The sequence below is a fragment of the Epinephelus fuscoguttatus genome, linkage group LG13 (genome assembly GCF_011397635.1).
Source record: "Epinephelus fuscoguttatus linkage group LG13, E.fuscoguttatus.final_Chr_v1".
Classification (NCBI taxonomy): Eukaryota; Metazoa; Chordata; class Actinopteri; order Perciformes; family Serranidae; genus Epinephelus; species Epinephelus fuscoguttatus.
Genome location: NC_064764.1, coordinates 26,252,056 through 26,268,286, shown reverse-complemented (window position 1 = coordinate 26,268,286; position 16,231 = coordinate 26,252,056). Strand labels below are relative to the sequence as shown.

At 45.9% G+C, this 16,231-nt stretch overlaps 1 protein-coding gene across 1 annotated transcript; it reads left to right on the top strand.

Annotated features, from left to right (window-relative positions):
* Positions 1 to 295: 295 nt before the first annotated feature.
* Positions 296 to 14,294, top strand: irs2b (insulin receptor substrate 2b). The gene is made up of 2 exons (XM_049593760.1): positions 296 to 4,037; positions 11,845 to 14,294. The coding sequence occupies exons 1-2, from the start codon at positions 671 to 673 to the stop codon at positions 11,847 to 11,849; spliced, it is 3,372 nt and encodes a 1,123-aa protein (XP_049449717.1). The 5' UTR covers positions 296 to 670; the 3' UTR covers positions 11,850 to 14,294.
* Positions 14,295 to 16,231: the final 1,937 nt, after the last annotated feature.

The following is a 16,231-nucleotide window of genomic DNA, read 5'->3' as shown; positions in this document are numbered from 1 at the left end:
GGGCTGTGAAAAATATCACTGGGGATAAGAATAGGCAATGGGAATAAAACAATAACAGGAAAAGAATTAAGGAGAAATAAATCTTTGCTCCTTCAGCCTAATTCAGGTTACTATTTATTCTGGTGGGTTTTATAATCCACCTCCTTAAATGACGCACGTGTTTTTAGGTCAGGAACATTTCCTTTGGTGTATTAAAAATCTTCACAGTAGTCTAATGTTGGCTCACAGGAGCAAAGCTGCTATAAATAAAGTCCTGACTGACTACGCTCAAATGAGTCGGAAGAGGGCAGAGTGATAGTAGGAGGGCTTTTTCCTTCTCTCTCCCTCTCCTTTGAACGGGGCCATCTCACTCCAGCATTCATCCCGCTTCCACCAATAAGCCCAATGAGCTGAGTGCGCACCGCCCACTGTCGGTGTGTGTATTTTTTCTCCTCCTTTCCCTGCTTTTTTTTTTTATCTACACCAGAGCTGGATGTGTACTTCGTCACATGTTGTTTCCCCTCCTCAGTCCGGACACTAGCAGACATGTGTTATTTATTGCTCAGCTGTGGGAGAAGACGAACGCACGCACAGCCGGCTCTTGAAATAGAGGATTAAAATAACGCGCGTCGTTTCTTTAGCAACTCGAGGGAAAGGAAAAGCATTGTGTCTGATAGCGAAGGACACGAGAATGGCGAGTCCGCCAAACACTGGAGATCAGCCGATATTGCCCAGCAATACGACAGCGAGCAACAATGTCAAGAAATGCGGATATCTGAAGAAGCAGAAGCACGGACACAAGCGCTTTTTCGTTTTAAAAGAGCCGAGCGAAGGTTTCCCTGCCCGGCTGGAGTACTACGAGAGCGAGAAGAAATGGAAAAACAAATCGGCCGCGAAGAGAGTTATTCCTCTGGACTGCTGTCTCAATATCAACAAGAGAGCGGACGCAAAACACAAATATCTTATTGCTCTTTATACCAAGGACGAGTATTTCGCCGTAGCGGCAGAAAACGAGCAGGAGCAGGAGAGCTGGTACCGGGTGCTGACGGATTTAATGGCAGAGGGGAAAGTGTACGACGGCTCAGCGTCCAACTCTGCGTCCTCGCTGGTTGGCTTCGACGAAGCGAGCTACGGTGTAATAACGCCGGTCACTGCCGCCTACAAGGAGGTATGGCAAGTCAATCTGAAATCCAAAGGTTTGGGACAAAGCAGAAATTTGACCGGGGTATACAGACTGTGCCTCTCCAGCCGGACTATCAGCTTTGTGAAGCTGAACTCGGAGGTTGCCTCGGTCATTTTGCAGCTGATGAATATCCGGAGGTGCGGCCATTCTGACAGCTTTTTCTTCATTGAGGTCGGTCGATCTGCAGCCACGGGACCGGGGGAGTTCTGGATGCAGGCTGATGACTCGGTGGTGGCGCAAAATATCCACGAAACTATCCTCGAGGCAATGAAAGCCATGAAGGAGCTGTCGGAATTCCGACCGCGCAGCAAAAGCCAGTCATCTGGTACAAACCCCATCTCTGTGCCGACACGGAGGCACCTGAACAATCTCCCCCCCAGTCAGACCGGGCTTCCCCGGCGGTCACGCACCGACAGCATGGCTATGACCTCTCCTGTGAGCAAATTTTCCTCCTGTCGAATACGCACAGCCAGCGAGGGCGATGGCACCATGGCACGCCCCATGTCAGTGAGCGGCAGCCCCCTCAGCCCAGGCGTCCACAGGACCCTGCTGAGCAGATCTCACACCATTTCAATGCGCCCTTGTCGGACATTTGAATCCTCCTCCCTTCAGCACAGTAAGTCCATGTCTATGCCTCTGTCTCCCTCCCCACCCATAGCCACCCCGAGCCTGGGAAATCTGTCATCCTGCCCAGACAGCAGTGCTCCTCGCCCCTCCAGCTGCAGTGCCTCTTTCTCAGGCTCCCCCAGTGATGCTGGTTTCATATCATGTGAGGAGTATGGCTCCAGCCCTGCGGACGCACGAGACCTGAGGCTACCTCTCACTCTCCGTAGCAACACTCCTGAGTCTCTCAAAGCTGACACTCCCCCCTCCCGGGATGGCAGCGAGCTTGATGGCTACATGGTGATGGAACGGCAGAATGGTTACCGCAGGTTACCAGAGCTGGACAAGGCTTATCGAAAGCGCACATATTCCCTCACCACTCCCCGCCAGCAGAGGGGTCCCCCCCAGGTATCCTCAGCCTCCCTGGATGAATATACTCTTATGAGGGCCACGTACACCAGTGGAAGCCAGCCTTCTCGCAGGTGCCACACTGCCTCCCCTAAAGGGATCTATCCTGAGGATTACAGGGATGTTCAGATCGGCGTTAGCAGTCTCCAAGGTGACAGTGGCTATATGCCCATGATGCCAGGTGTTGCACCACAGACACCAGGGTCCAAGCATGACCTTTACATGCCCATGAGCCCCATGTGTGTTTCTGCTCCAAAACAGATCATCAACCCCCGTACGCACACTTCAGCTGGGCTGGCCCAACACACAGAATCCCCTGGGAGTGTTTCTCTGGAGGACAATGGCTATATGCGGATGTGGTGTGGAACCAAGATGTCAGTGGAGAGCACTGATGGAAAGCACACCAATGGAGAGTACCTGAATATGTCCCCCGTTGACCCTCTGGTGTCTCTCACACCCCCAGACTACATCCTCAGTTCTCCGGGGGGAGATCCACATCCCCAGCAACATCACAGACAGCCTTATTCTTACAGCTCGCTACCACGCTCACTTAAAGGCCAGTTGCAGCGCAATGGGTCCACAGACAAAGACCAGTATGTGGTGATGAGCTTACAGAAACAGCGGATAGAAGAGGAATCCAACAATTGTCCTGTCTCTCCAGGAGACTCTGTGGCGAGCAGCTCTCCGGGGACACCAAGCACCCCTTCCTCTGTCCTATCTCCTCTCAGAGTGGCTCGGGTTGATGGAGGTCTGGTACACCGGAGTAGGGTGTGTCGGCCCACCCGCCTGGCTCTGGAATCCCTCAGAACACTACCATGTATGAATGAACACCCACTTCCCTCAGAGCCACGCAGCCCTGGAGAGTACATCAACATAGACTTTAGTAGTGCTGCTCGTGACCCGCTGTCATCTACAGTGTCAGAGAGCTCTGAGTCTTCTGTGAGTTTAATGTGTGCAGAGAAGGGATCCTTGCCACTTTCAGACTATGCTAATGTCGACGTCAGCTCCACGGGTCACCTTGGCTCACACCAGCCTGGGGGTTCCCCCCCTGCAGGGTGCCTAAAACACAAGCCTGAAGTCTTATCTTGTCCTAGTCTGGTGAGCGCCCAGCAGAACATGCAGGGAGGCAAGGAGAAAGAAGAGATAAAAAGCTTAGAGAGACAGGCAGAGGAGAGGGGGATGGTTGATGAATATCCTCTCCAACAGCAGGTGAGCCTGGTCTGTCAGCCTGCACCGGTCAAGGATGACTACACTGAGATGACTTTCAGTCCCCCTGCCCCTCTACCTGCTCTCTGCACCACTGATGCTGCTCCCCTTCCCACCAGCCCCACTGCCTGCATCCAGAGACTCAGCCTTGACAGCACCATTGTGGACGGGGTGCCCCCTGTGCCAGTGGACTCTTTTCTCCTCGGGGGTCCTTCGTTATCTGTCACCCTCTTGGATCCACACAGGGGTGCCAAAGTGATCCGAGCTGACCCTCAGGGGCGCCGGCGGCACAGTTCTGAGACCTTCTCCTCCACCACCACTGTCACACCAGTGTGCCCATCCTTTGCTCATGACACCAAACGGCACAGCTCTGCCTCTGTAGAGAATGTATCCCACACTGTTTGCAGCTCTGAGGGCTCTGACGAGGACTATGGCAGCAACAGCCCCATGTGCAGGGAGATGTCAGCTGGTTATCAAAACGGACTCAACTACATTGCCTTAAACTTGATGGAGGGAAACCTCGGAGGGTGCCGGTTAGGAGGTTGTGATGGACTGCTGAGGTTCAAGAACGCCTGTGGCTGCAAAGGGGGCATGAATGGTTTCAACACTAGCCCCTACGCCAGCATGGGATTCAAGGAGACTGCTGCTGCTGTGAAAGGTGAGTGTTTTCATGTATGTCACACACTCATTCATTCAGTAGGTTTTCATTCATGAAGGGAGTGGTGTCAGGGTTAGGAGTAGGATAGAGATCCGCCTCAGGGCTACTGTGTACCCTGCAGAGGTAGGCTGCTCGTTGCTAAGCAGCACCTCCGAGCTCATTTTCATTCTAAAGTTGAGAATCATGATCATGATGATCATGATTAAGGGAACACGCTGAAACCAAACAGTTTCGTTTGTGTGTCTGCAGCTGAGTGTGTGTCTTTAACACTGACTGTGAATTCAACCCCCTGACTGTTTATACTGATACAGAGTGTTTGTTGTTTTCCTGGAGAGCAATATTACATCCTTGTCCACATTAGTTTAAATATCACACTACTTGTTTATGTCTTTGCAGTTAAAATTAGACATGAAGCCACTGGCCATAGTCGTTACAAATAACGACCCATAGTGTTACATAATCAAAAGAAGGAACCTACTTCCTCTTTACATCACCAGTGGTTACATACCGACACATGCTGTGTGTTAGAATGGCAGTTTTTTAGTCTGTAAACGCAGGCTACGGGAGCCGAGGGAAGTGAAGTTGTTATGAACATTGCTGTTGGGTGTAGGCTGCGATGTTTAGATAGGATTAGTCACCTACTCGTCACACCCATGACACATCGACAAATCGCAAGGCTGCTTGATACTGAGGAGGGCTGTTTACTTGGTCTTTGATCTGCTACATATTGCAGAGAGATATTAGAGCAGAAGCACCGGAATACCAGGATGTTTCCTTCCAAATTAAAGCTTAGACATAAAAAGCAAAGTGTGAAAAACAGCAAAAATACATCCACATTCTCTGGAGCATTATGCTTTTGCACTCTATGGGTGTCAATCTTCCTTTAGGGGGTCGTTTTTCAATTTTAAGTCAGGAATCACTTGATATATATAGATGCTTCTGCAATCTTATTTTGAAATCTATGGCCAGAGTTGTTCTATTTTACTCTGACTGACTTGCTTGATGCTGCTGCTGTGTGTTTGTGTGAATGGTCTGCACTGGTCTTCCCTCAGTGACGCAGTTTTATTCCACGTCAGTATATCAAAAAACATGTAGTCTGAGCCAGTGACGCATGCAGTGCTACACATGATGCGCACATGGAAGAAGCTAGAACAGGCAGAAAAAACCAACTTTAGTTTTGATTGTATAACAGTAGATTGTAGCTTTTATAAGACTGGTATGTGTGTGTGAATAAGCCATGAAATCCTTATGACTAAGTGTCTTTGTGGGGAGGAACAGTTGCCATCTAAATGTTACCTTTCACCTCATTTTGTTCAGAGATGCATCGGTGGCTTTTCATGTATCTGTAAACAGCAGGGGTTATTTACAGGGATAGATGACCTAGCAGGGGCATGTCAGAAGTTGCTGTTGTTTGAAAAGAAAACACTCAGTGTCAGGATCATCGTGAGTCAGGAGGCAGTGTTCCTGATGGTGAAATACAAGAGTTTAATTGCTGTTTGTGGTTTCACAACGAAGTTGTCTCTCTTTGTCTCTGTCTCCGCTGGCTCTCATGCTGTGAGTACAGCCAGCGTGGGGCTTGGTGCAAGTCATCGGGTTCCCCAGAAAAACAAGTGAGTCAGTTGTTTATCAATTGTCAGGTACTGGGTTTCAGGACTGGAATGCGGGCAGTGTGCAAAGGTTGCTGGGAGAGGTGAATGCTCACTTGTTTTTCTAACCTGGAGGGATGGACTCAGAGGGGGGGTGGAGGATTCTTCTTCTTCTTCTTTTTTTTTTTTTTTTTAAAGCATGAGCAACTTCACAAACACACTAATGAAACAGTTTTACACAGGAGGGGGTAGTGACTAATGTTTGTATGTATACATGACTTTTACCAGGCACATGCACATACTGGTGAGCCATACCTACAACTTATTGTCCAATTGTGTCCCGGCACTCCTGTGTGTTAGAGGACAGGACCCAGGTATTGAACTTCTGTACCCCAGTGGGGATGTTTGTCCAAGGTTACAAGAGCAGGGGAGGAGGAAGGTGAGGGAACAACAGTGAAGGATGGATGACTTGTTTTGTTTTTCACGTACAACAAAATAGACAATTGAGCTGTTGAGAGGGAGGGAGTGAGTGAGGGGGAGGAATGGAGGAGTAGCAAGGAGAGGAAGAAAAGAAACACAGTAAGAGATAGAGATCAGTGTCGTTCCGGTAAGAACTGGCCTTTGCTACTGTATCTTGGTTACATAAGCCCTTCGTAACAAACAAATACCCTTGTACATAATAGTGAATGACTCGGCTCTCTGATCAGGGATGTGACCAGGGTGGCTGGTCATTGATGCTCTCACTGAAACACAAAAACCCCTCTGTTGCTTAAGTGTGTGAGAGGAAAAAGAGGGCATGACTGTTCATTACAAGATGACAGGCTGTACCGCATTCTCTTGTCATCACTGAGTGAACTATAGTTTGCATTCCCGGCAGTACATCAATTTGACATGGGTAGATTAAGGAAATCAAATCACCTGTCCTCATTTGACATCTGAAGTTGTCCAGGGGAGGCAGAGAGGGAGGGAGACATTGCTCCTCAGCTCCTAAGCAGATTTTGCCTTCTGGAGGTTTTTTCATGTGGCTCAGTTGGGTGTGTTAGTTGAGAGTTTATACTGTTGTTGTTTGGGTTTTGGCCCTGACATGACGTGCAGGGAGAGGGGCTGTGATGGGGCAGAGGAGAGGGGCTGTTTAGCTTTCAGTGCACGCCTCCTGGCCCTGTCGACAATGTCAGTTTCTTGACCTTTGAACTAGCGCTGCGTGTGTGAGAGACTCTGAGCGGGGGGAGGGCTATCGCAAGAGGGACATTTCCAGAAATCCACACACCTCTATCTCTGCTGCGAAAACAAAACCGGGAGTTTACAACTTTTCACTCCCATTCTTTAGCTGTCCTCATCCTTTTAGAGTAAATCTCTCCCGCGACTTCTCTTTTCTCCATTTAAGCTGCCTTATCATCCTCCTGTCACCTCCTATTCCCACCTCTGTCCTCATCTATCTATGTTTCTCTCTCTCTGGCTAAAAGCGTGGGTGCAGACAGGGGAGACTGACTCACACTCTCCATGCCTTTCATTTGTGGACCCAGACTGCCCCACCACCACCACCAAAACACACACACACATTTCCACTTTGTCTGTGTGTCTTCCTCTCCTGTGTGCGTACATGTACGCAGGCATCAGCAGATGGTAGAGGGGTGGGGGGGGTCAGGGGTTTTTTGCACCTGCCCTGCCAAGCAGTGCTCACTGGTTATCTGGCCCTTCAGAGGAGAGTGACAATACGCTAATGGCTGGCCACCATCTGCCACAACAACAACAGGGGAGAAGGTGGGGGTGTGGCAAGGCAGCTTCAAGAAGCCATACACCAACCCAACCCAACCCCCCCCCCCCCCCCCCCCGCGTCCCCCTCCCCCATTTCTCCCCTTCTCTCCAGGCATTGGTTTCTGTTTTTCCGAAATCATGTGATCCAACTCCCTCCCCCCAAACACACACACACACACCTTCTCCACACCGGTGTGTTTGAGCCCTGTGTTTTTCCTGTTGTAATCTGACCTCAGTGGACTGTCTCAGATTGGCTTTTCACACCAGAGGCCACAGAGGATTGTCTAACGATGCATTAAACAATTAGCTAATCATATCTGATCAGAGCCACTAACAAGACTCTCACGCATCTTGCTGCTTTGTTTATTTGACACTGCTAACAACAATAACTCACAGCTAATTGCAAACTGGTTTGAAAGATTGATTTGCGATGTCAAGACCTGCAATGATTAATGGATAAGTCAAGTGACAGAAAATTAATCGGCAGCTATTTTCATAACTGATTTATCATTTAAGGCATTTGTCAAGTAAGGCTTAAAACTTTCTCCGCTTTCTTCCACCTTCACAAATATCAGGGTAAGTTTCTTGTCTTTGGTTTTTATCATTGAATTGTTTTGGACAGTCGATCTGATAATGTCACTTTGATTTTTTTCGTAATTTTGTGGTATTTCTTTAGACAACATTTGTCGGAGAATCCAAAAAACAATCATCAGATTAATCGAAAATCAAAATAATACCAATAGTTGCAGCCATCTAAATCTTTTGTTGTGATGTGTTCATGGGCTGACGAGAAGGTCTGACAATCAAGAGCGGGCTGCTAAACAATAGTAATGCAAGAAGAAACTGAAGTGACATGATTGTCTTCTTGGTTTGATATTTTTTGGCAGCCATGAATGCAGCAAGTTTGTGCACATATCATTATCGTAAATACCGCATGTCACATAGAAAGCGCTCTTTCTGGTGAACCTGTTATGCAAGTAATAGGTTTTCATTTTGCAGCCAAAGACTCTATTTTAAGCCGAGAACATTTGATTCTGCCAACAGTGCCGCTACTCGATTATTTGATCATGTACTGTATTTTAAAGAACATACAGTCTTTGTCCTCACCTGTCCCGTACACCCCTACCCTGCAGGCACACACACATAGCGCTCCCGGTCGTCTGATACATAACTCTTGGGAGTAAAGTAGGGCGGGATGTTCCAGCGCTAGATAAAAACAAAGTCAACCTACCATATCCTCAATTTAGCTTGGAGGTAAGACGGATTACATTCACTTCAGGATTAGACATTGTTGAGTAGCTTGTTTTGTCTAGAGGATGAGGAAGAGATAGAGCTATGTAGTGCTTACACACAAAACACACACGCACACAGCAGGTAAGCTCAGTCTAATGACATCTGGCAGATTTGTTTTTCATTCATAAATAGTCCAGCTCGTCAAACGCCTCGCAATCTCACAGGTTCCAGATACTCTACTAATGAATCTCCATAGAGGTGTAGTATATTGTTGAGCATATGATTAGCTCTCAGCTGTGAGGACTTTCTGCTTGTCTTTGTTGTATGTGATAGTCAAATTAAATTATTTGGGTTTTACACTGTTGGCAAGACATTTCAATTACTGCACTCTCAAACAGCTTGTGCAGTATAATTCAAGTCATACTTCCATGAAACACATTCATTTTCACTACAAACGTAACAGTATCAAGCACTTCCACCTGGGAGTAGTGTGCCCTGAGTGTGCCTGAGCATGCATCCACCTATGAGCACCACTTGAGCTCAAATTGCACCCAATTTAGCCGTACATGAGTCTTAAGTTACAATGTTTCAGGAAAACTGCATGTGTTTGGGAAGTACTGTGCATGCAACTGGATAGGTGAGCCTTGGCTTATACTGCACAAGTTGTGTGCATGTTGGTAAAGACATGTTTTGATATAGTTTTGCTGTTATAATATGCGGACCCCATTCACTTCAATTCACAAAGAATGTTCACCTTTTTTGGATTCTCCGTTCACCATGGAGGCATGCAGGAAAAGCAAAGTTTTCTTCATTATTTCAGGGTAACAGGCAGTGGGTAATTGATTTACAATTGGTCATATTTTTGGTGAAGCGTTCCTTTAAAAAAAAAAATTCACAATAATTAAATGGAATGTATGTAGTAATGAGTCATCAGGATAATAGAGTTGTGTTTGTGGGAGGTCAGAGGTGAAGAGTCAGTCACTGTTTGTTTGGTGGAGCGCTGCTGTAGATCAGGGAGGAGCCAGCAGGGCAGGAATGTAAACAGAGCAGATCTGAGCCTGCTGATGTGTAGGAGGAAACCTGCTCGTAACATCAGTTTCATTGTTTGCAGAGTTCCCAGCGTACCTGCAATAAAAAACGGTTGACGATCCCCTTCCTCGCTGCTCAGAAACCAGAAACACAGTTGGAGCGGTTCCCTTAAAAGCTCATTCATTAAGCTTAGCAGCAACACAGAGCTACTCGAGCAGGCGATGCATCAACAGACATGGGGACGTGTTTACTCTGCTTCTGAAGCACCAGAGAGGAGGCTGCTAATACATGCCTGTGTGTGTGTGTGTGTGTGTGTGTGTGTGTGTCCTAGTCCTGAATGGAGCATGGCTAAATTTAGCCTGTGAGAACTAAATAAATAATGAACAGAGCTTGAGTGTGTGTGTGTGTGTGTGTGTGTGTGTGTGTGTGTGTGTGTGTGTGGGTTGGGACAGGGGGCACAGACGTGGGTTGTTGGGAGGGGTGTGTGTGTGCTCCAAAAAAGAGGAGGGGTTGAAGCCATTGGGTTCATTCCCCCGCTGGACCACTGTCCCCTTCTCTCAATAACACCCCCTCCCCAAATCTCCCTGCCCACCCACACTTTTCTCCGATCAGCATGTGTTTGAATAGCAGTGTGTGTGTGTGTGTGTATGGCGAGTCTGCATACGCCACATTGTGCGATTGCGCCATTGTTCATACAGTAATAATAATATTTTTGAGCACTCATGTACACGGCTACACCTGGTTGCTAATCTGAGCTGTTAGTGATTCAGCTCTCCTTCCCGGCAGATCTCAGTCATTCTCACCCAAGTGTCTGCCTCTACAGGCCACTGACTGGCCCAGCCCCTCCAGAAACACACTCACACACCCACACACACCCCCCCACACACACACACACACGGATTGTTATGGACCGTCGGTCCCATGACCTCACTGCATTCCCGTTCCTCTCTGTCAGGTTGATTCTGTTACTGTGGTTTTTCCACCACTTCCAACCCCAGTGTTTCTATTTTCTTCTGTCTCTGATACCCATGGCAGCGTGTAGACAGAGCTCAGCCAGCACAGGTGGCCTCGGGAGGAAAATCAATTATTTTGTCGTTGAAATTAACTCTGTGGCTCCATTTTTACATCTCAGACATCCCTTAACATCTGTGGAAATGCATCTTCAACTTGTTGTTTTTCTCGCTCTGATGTTTTGATTTTGTGTCAACTGTCCATAAAGCTTTGACATTAGCTTCTGATTTTCCCCTACAGCATGTATGTATAGGCCACAGAGAGAGAACAGACGTGTGTGTGTGTGTGTTTATGGTGGGAGTAGTTGAGGAGGGGGTAACAGTGAGGACTCTGAATGAAAGGTTTGTTTTCGAGAATGACGGTCACATCCAGCTTTGTGAAAACAGCTCTTGTTCATGGCTGGGGAAGAGGGAGAGGAGACAGCGAGTGAGGGAAGAAATGCAGTCGTCGAGAGGGGCTTTGTGCGTGTGTGTGTGTGTGTGTGTGTGTGTGTGTGTGTGTGTGTGTGTGTGTGTGTGTGTCAGCCAAGACTTCCGCTCCCATTTGATAGCTCTGCATGCAAATGAAACCTCACAAACAAGTACACCAGGGCAAGGGTCAACACAGCTTTCCACTGGGAGAAAAGTGACACTGTGAAGACCCAGGGTTTTCAGAGTATTTGAGAATATACAGCTGTAGTGTGTGTGTGTGTGTGTGTGTGTGTGTGTGTGTGGGAGTGAACCTGGAGGTTTTTTTCTGTTTATTTGACTTCTGTAGGTATGCAGTCAGGAATACCTGGGTGTGTGTTTGTCGGCGCGTGGGAGTGTTGTTGCTGTCTATTTTGCCATCACTGGAGACTGCTCTGTGTCAGCTGCACAGTGCTAAATGCCACTCTGTTTTTCCCCTGCCGTGAAAGCACCTGCCACTCCAGTGTCTACCAGCTGAGGAATACAGACACACTCACACGCACACACATATACACACAAAGGCAGGCCACTTGGAGAGCACTTATTCCTTACTTGGTAACAGAGTGGGGTTATCCATTGGAACTCCACCTCTGCCTCCATTACTCCATCCTACGTAATAAATCACATATACTGTGTGTACACACACTTAAATTAAGTTTCTGAAGGGAGTATTAAACAAGAAATTTCATTCAGTTAGATTAAACTTCATGTCTGTAACTCACTTTTGTTTTTTTCTTCTTCTTTCAGAATGAGGGCTGACGGGCCCTCCCTCTCCCCCCACCTTTTCCTGTGAACGTAGGGTTTCGCTGCAGCCAAGTGACGAGGTCGCCACAGCGACAGCTGGACCATGCGCTGCAGTCGATGTCCTTTGACCTCTTTGCCGCCTTCGAGGGTCATGGGGATGGCCATCACCATGGCAACACGGACACTTGACCCTTACCCCAAATCTTCCCTCCGCTTTCCTCGGCACCAAAACATTCAGGCACCATCGCTGCTGCTGTACTAGATTACTTAAAAGAATAACAAGAACTTAAACGGACTATTAACTCTAACTATAGATAGGTACTATTTATCTCTGTGCATAGGCCTGCAAAATTATTCTGCAGTATATTGTTATTTTACTTATTGATTATTATTGTTATTATTGCCATTCACACACTTTCAGCTGGTCTTTTGGCTTCAGCCAATAGTTGCCGGATACTCTCACCTGAAAAACCTGTGAACCAAACCTGGAGAGCAAAGTGTGCACACACATACAAGCAAAAAAGAAACAAACCCTTTCATGCATACAGATTACATATATTTATTTATTTATCATGTATGTATGCATTCAATGAAGTGTGTGTGTGAATTTGTACACAGATTGTACTGCAAAAAGAGGTGGCATTTATGAACATATTTAAAAATCAAAGTTAACATTTGCTCAAAACAAACAAAAAAAAGAAAACCCTACCTCAGCAAAACCCAGGTTGGTACCAATTCACACAGTACAAATATATATAAAATATTTATTTTCAGAGGTGAATGTTTTTTAAAAATCACCAATCCAAAGCCTTACTCGAGCCATCAGCCCCCGTCTGATGGACCTTTTTAAGTTTGGACCTACAAACACGCAGTATATCAAAGATTTAACCGATCATCTTGTAGACTGAATGTTCATCAGAGCCGAATGAGAGGCAGCCTCTCTGAGATTAAGTTCCTTCTTTCTCCACCTTACATTTATGACAAGATTATGTATAAAAGATCCAGAGTAATATATTTATTAATATGCCTGAGATGGAGGATTCATACACCCCAACAGAATACTCAGAGGACTTTAGAGGAACGCCTGACATTGCATGCAGGCGTCACACATACAAACACTGCAGCATGGACCAGGTCTAACTGGACCTGAGCACCAGATCTGTGGCCTATCTGAGCCCAAGTCTCAGCACATTTACACACTTTACCTACTCAGCCACTGTTCACCTGTGATACCCTGCACAACTACACAGCCTGCAGGATGTTATGACCTGCCAGGAAAAGGGACATGAATGTTTGAAGTTATTTAAGTAACTGGACAGCGTAGAATCGTACGTTTTTCTCACCTGATGCCTCATTGCGGAGCTCTGTCACACAGCGCTGAACAATGTGGCAAATGCATCGAGCCGCTCGGTAGCTTGAATCCACTTTGAGCTGAGAGAGAGCCAGACGGGACACGCCGGAGCTAATGCATGGTCTTGCACTTACAAACTTTCTAGATTGTAACACAAGACACATTGAATGTAGTACACGCTGTGTTCCGAGCTTGGGAACACACAAGCCAACAAACACTACAGCAACTGCAACACCAACAATGAAACATGCAGAGGTACTGAATCAAAACTATGACACAGATACAAGCCGAATACAAGAAACAAAGCAGGGGAAGTATCTCTTTATTTATCTGAATTCACTGGTACTTAACCGTTGCCTATATACTGTAAATAGTGCGGTGTTACAGAGAATTACATTTACGCAAACGCTGAGAAACTTTGAGAGATGTTAAGTTAAATAACTTATGTTGTTTGTACTGTACATAGTATGTGTTTGAGTGAACTTTCTGATACAACAAAAGCACTAATTAAGTTATATGCTAACCAGTATGGTTTTGCTTTGACTTTTTTTTTTTTTTACTGTCATGGGATAGTCTTGTGAAATGGATGCCACTATGAGGACATTTTCTAATGCTGTAATTCTGAAAAAAAGATTTTAAAGAAAAATCATTAATACTTGACATAATTAATTCTTGTTATTTAGGTACAACACAAATGGCATATATGCAATATTTACACTTTTGAAAATTAGTTTACAAAGACGTACCAAATGTATAAATACTGTTAATAATGTTTGTTAAACCATAAAAATCAGATTTTTGCTGTTTGTACATTTTTTTCCTCCAAATTTGAAATGAAAAACTTTTTTTGTGTTTGTTTTTTGCTAATCGAGCCTCTTGGTGTTTTGAGCAGTGTTTTGCATTTGGATAATGTTTCAAGTTTTTATTCAGCATCTAAAGGTTACGATATGGGCTTCTCTTTGCTGTGTCTTTCATTGTAAATATTTCATATCTTGCATATTGTAATGCTAATAAGAGATGATAATTTAAACTTAGTTCATTGCTTTAGATTGTATTGATTCTTTATAGACACATGCAATAAATAATGATGTTATTTAAGAAAGCCACTCGCCTCTTGTGTTTCCGTTCCCCTCCCTCTCCTCCTCCTCCTCCCCGTCACATCACAAACAAGCACTAGCTTTTCATCTTTCATTTGAATGGGCACACTCGCCGGAGCAGATGTTTCAGTTCAGTTTCCTGCCTCTTTCATTAAGAAAACACTCATTAGGAAAGAGAGGACATATCTTGATTCTCTTTCATTTCCCATATCCCTCCTTGTTTTTTAAAGCCCTGCTCCCTATTGAGAAAGAGTTTAAGAATTGGGTGTAGGCCTAACCTTGCGTTGCCTCCAGCATTAGCATTGTTATTGTTTTTCTGCGCTTGGCTCCCAGTCCCCACCCCCAGCAATAGTAATTAGACCAGCATGTTGAAACAGCCCCTGGAACTGGGAGAGAATAAATAACACTGTGATAGGATTATGATTTTGCACCCTTAGCCATATGCTGTCAGATTATTCATTCTCACAGCCTTACTAATTAAAATGGTAATTAATGCTAAGAAAAAGGTCTAATTGTCTACTATATGGGCAGTGGTATGTGTTTGGAGAGGGAGGGAGGGGTTATGTCTGTGTACATGTGCAGGGCGAGGGGGACTTGACATGTTTGTACGTAAATCCTAAGTATGCGAGCAGTAAAGACAGAGCAAGTCAAAGAGGAGTGGACGAGAACAGCTGGAAAGGAGTAGCAGGTTATGGGGAAATGTGCAGGTTGGCCGACGGAGGCAGGGCAGAATGATAGCCTGAAGGTAGATCCCTTCCATTAGGAGGATCTGTCCCTGCAGCATACGTAGGAGCGAGGAGACTAATGAGAGAGCAAAATCCTAGAGAGCAAAGTGTGACATATTCTCTGTAAACCAAATGTCATCCATCACTGGTCTCTTCATTGCTCCTGTTCTGCCTCCTGCTCCTGAAGTTTAATTAAAGACTCTAATTTATCTCATTAAATCGTAAAGGAGGGATAGGGAGTAAGCTGCAGGCCATTTAGTGAGCCTGTCTCCTCTGTTCTTTGCTACTCAGTGTGAAAGGACGGATCAGGAGGAGAGGAAAATAATACTTCCGTTACTGTATGCTCAAAGAGTCACACAGACGATAACACCTGAGCCTCTATGTACCATGCAAATTGCTATTACAGAGATATAAGGCCAACTCAGTGAGATAGCTTGACCGTGAATATCGTCTACGTGTCAGCTGGTGTGTGAGTCCCTGTGTGTGCACGTGGCAATGTGTGTGTGTTTGTCAGGGGGGCGGGTCGTGCAACAGCAGAGCAGCGTAAAGTAGCGAGATGCCCCAGGGAGTCATCAGCCTTATGGACAGAGACCTCCAGTAGCTCCACAGGAAATGGCATGTTTCCGGAAAGCTGTCTGGGACACCGCCACTACATTAGTGGCCACGTGTGTGTGTGCCGGTGTGTGTGTGTGTGTGTGTGTGTGTGTGAGTACTTTTAAAAAGGTTTATGGATGTCCCCCACAACAATCTGTCTTCAGCGCAACATCTTTTCTGCATTACAGGCTGAGAGCACAGAGAAAGGGAGGTTACCTTGAACACAAACACACTGTAAACATACACAAACTGATGTATTCTTCCTCATAACAAGTGACTAAAAATATAAAATGACATCACCATTCTAATCTCCATGAGAATTTAGACCCCTGCGCCTTGTGTGATAACCGCAATCTTGTAGGTTCATGGCATGTCACACTGTGTGAGATTGCTTTAATAAAACCTTGGCTGTAATCTACGGCAAACTGTAAAATATAATAAGAGTCATGTCAGCTTATGTGACAAATGCTCAGAGTATCTTTATGCTACAATTTAAATAGAACAGAATTTGTTAAACCTTTCTGACACTGAATTTTGATGCTGTTTTAGTTGCTAAAGCTCTAAATCAGCCGATGGCAGATGTTTCTTGGAGTGAGATCTAGGACCTTTGTTTGTAGTGAAGA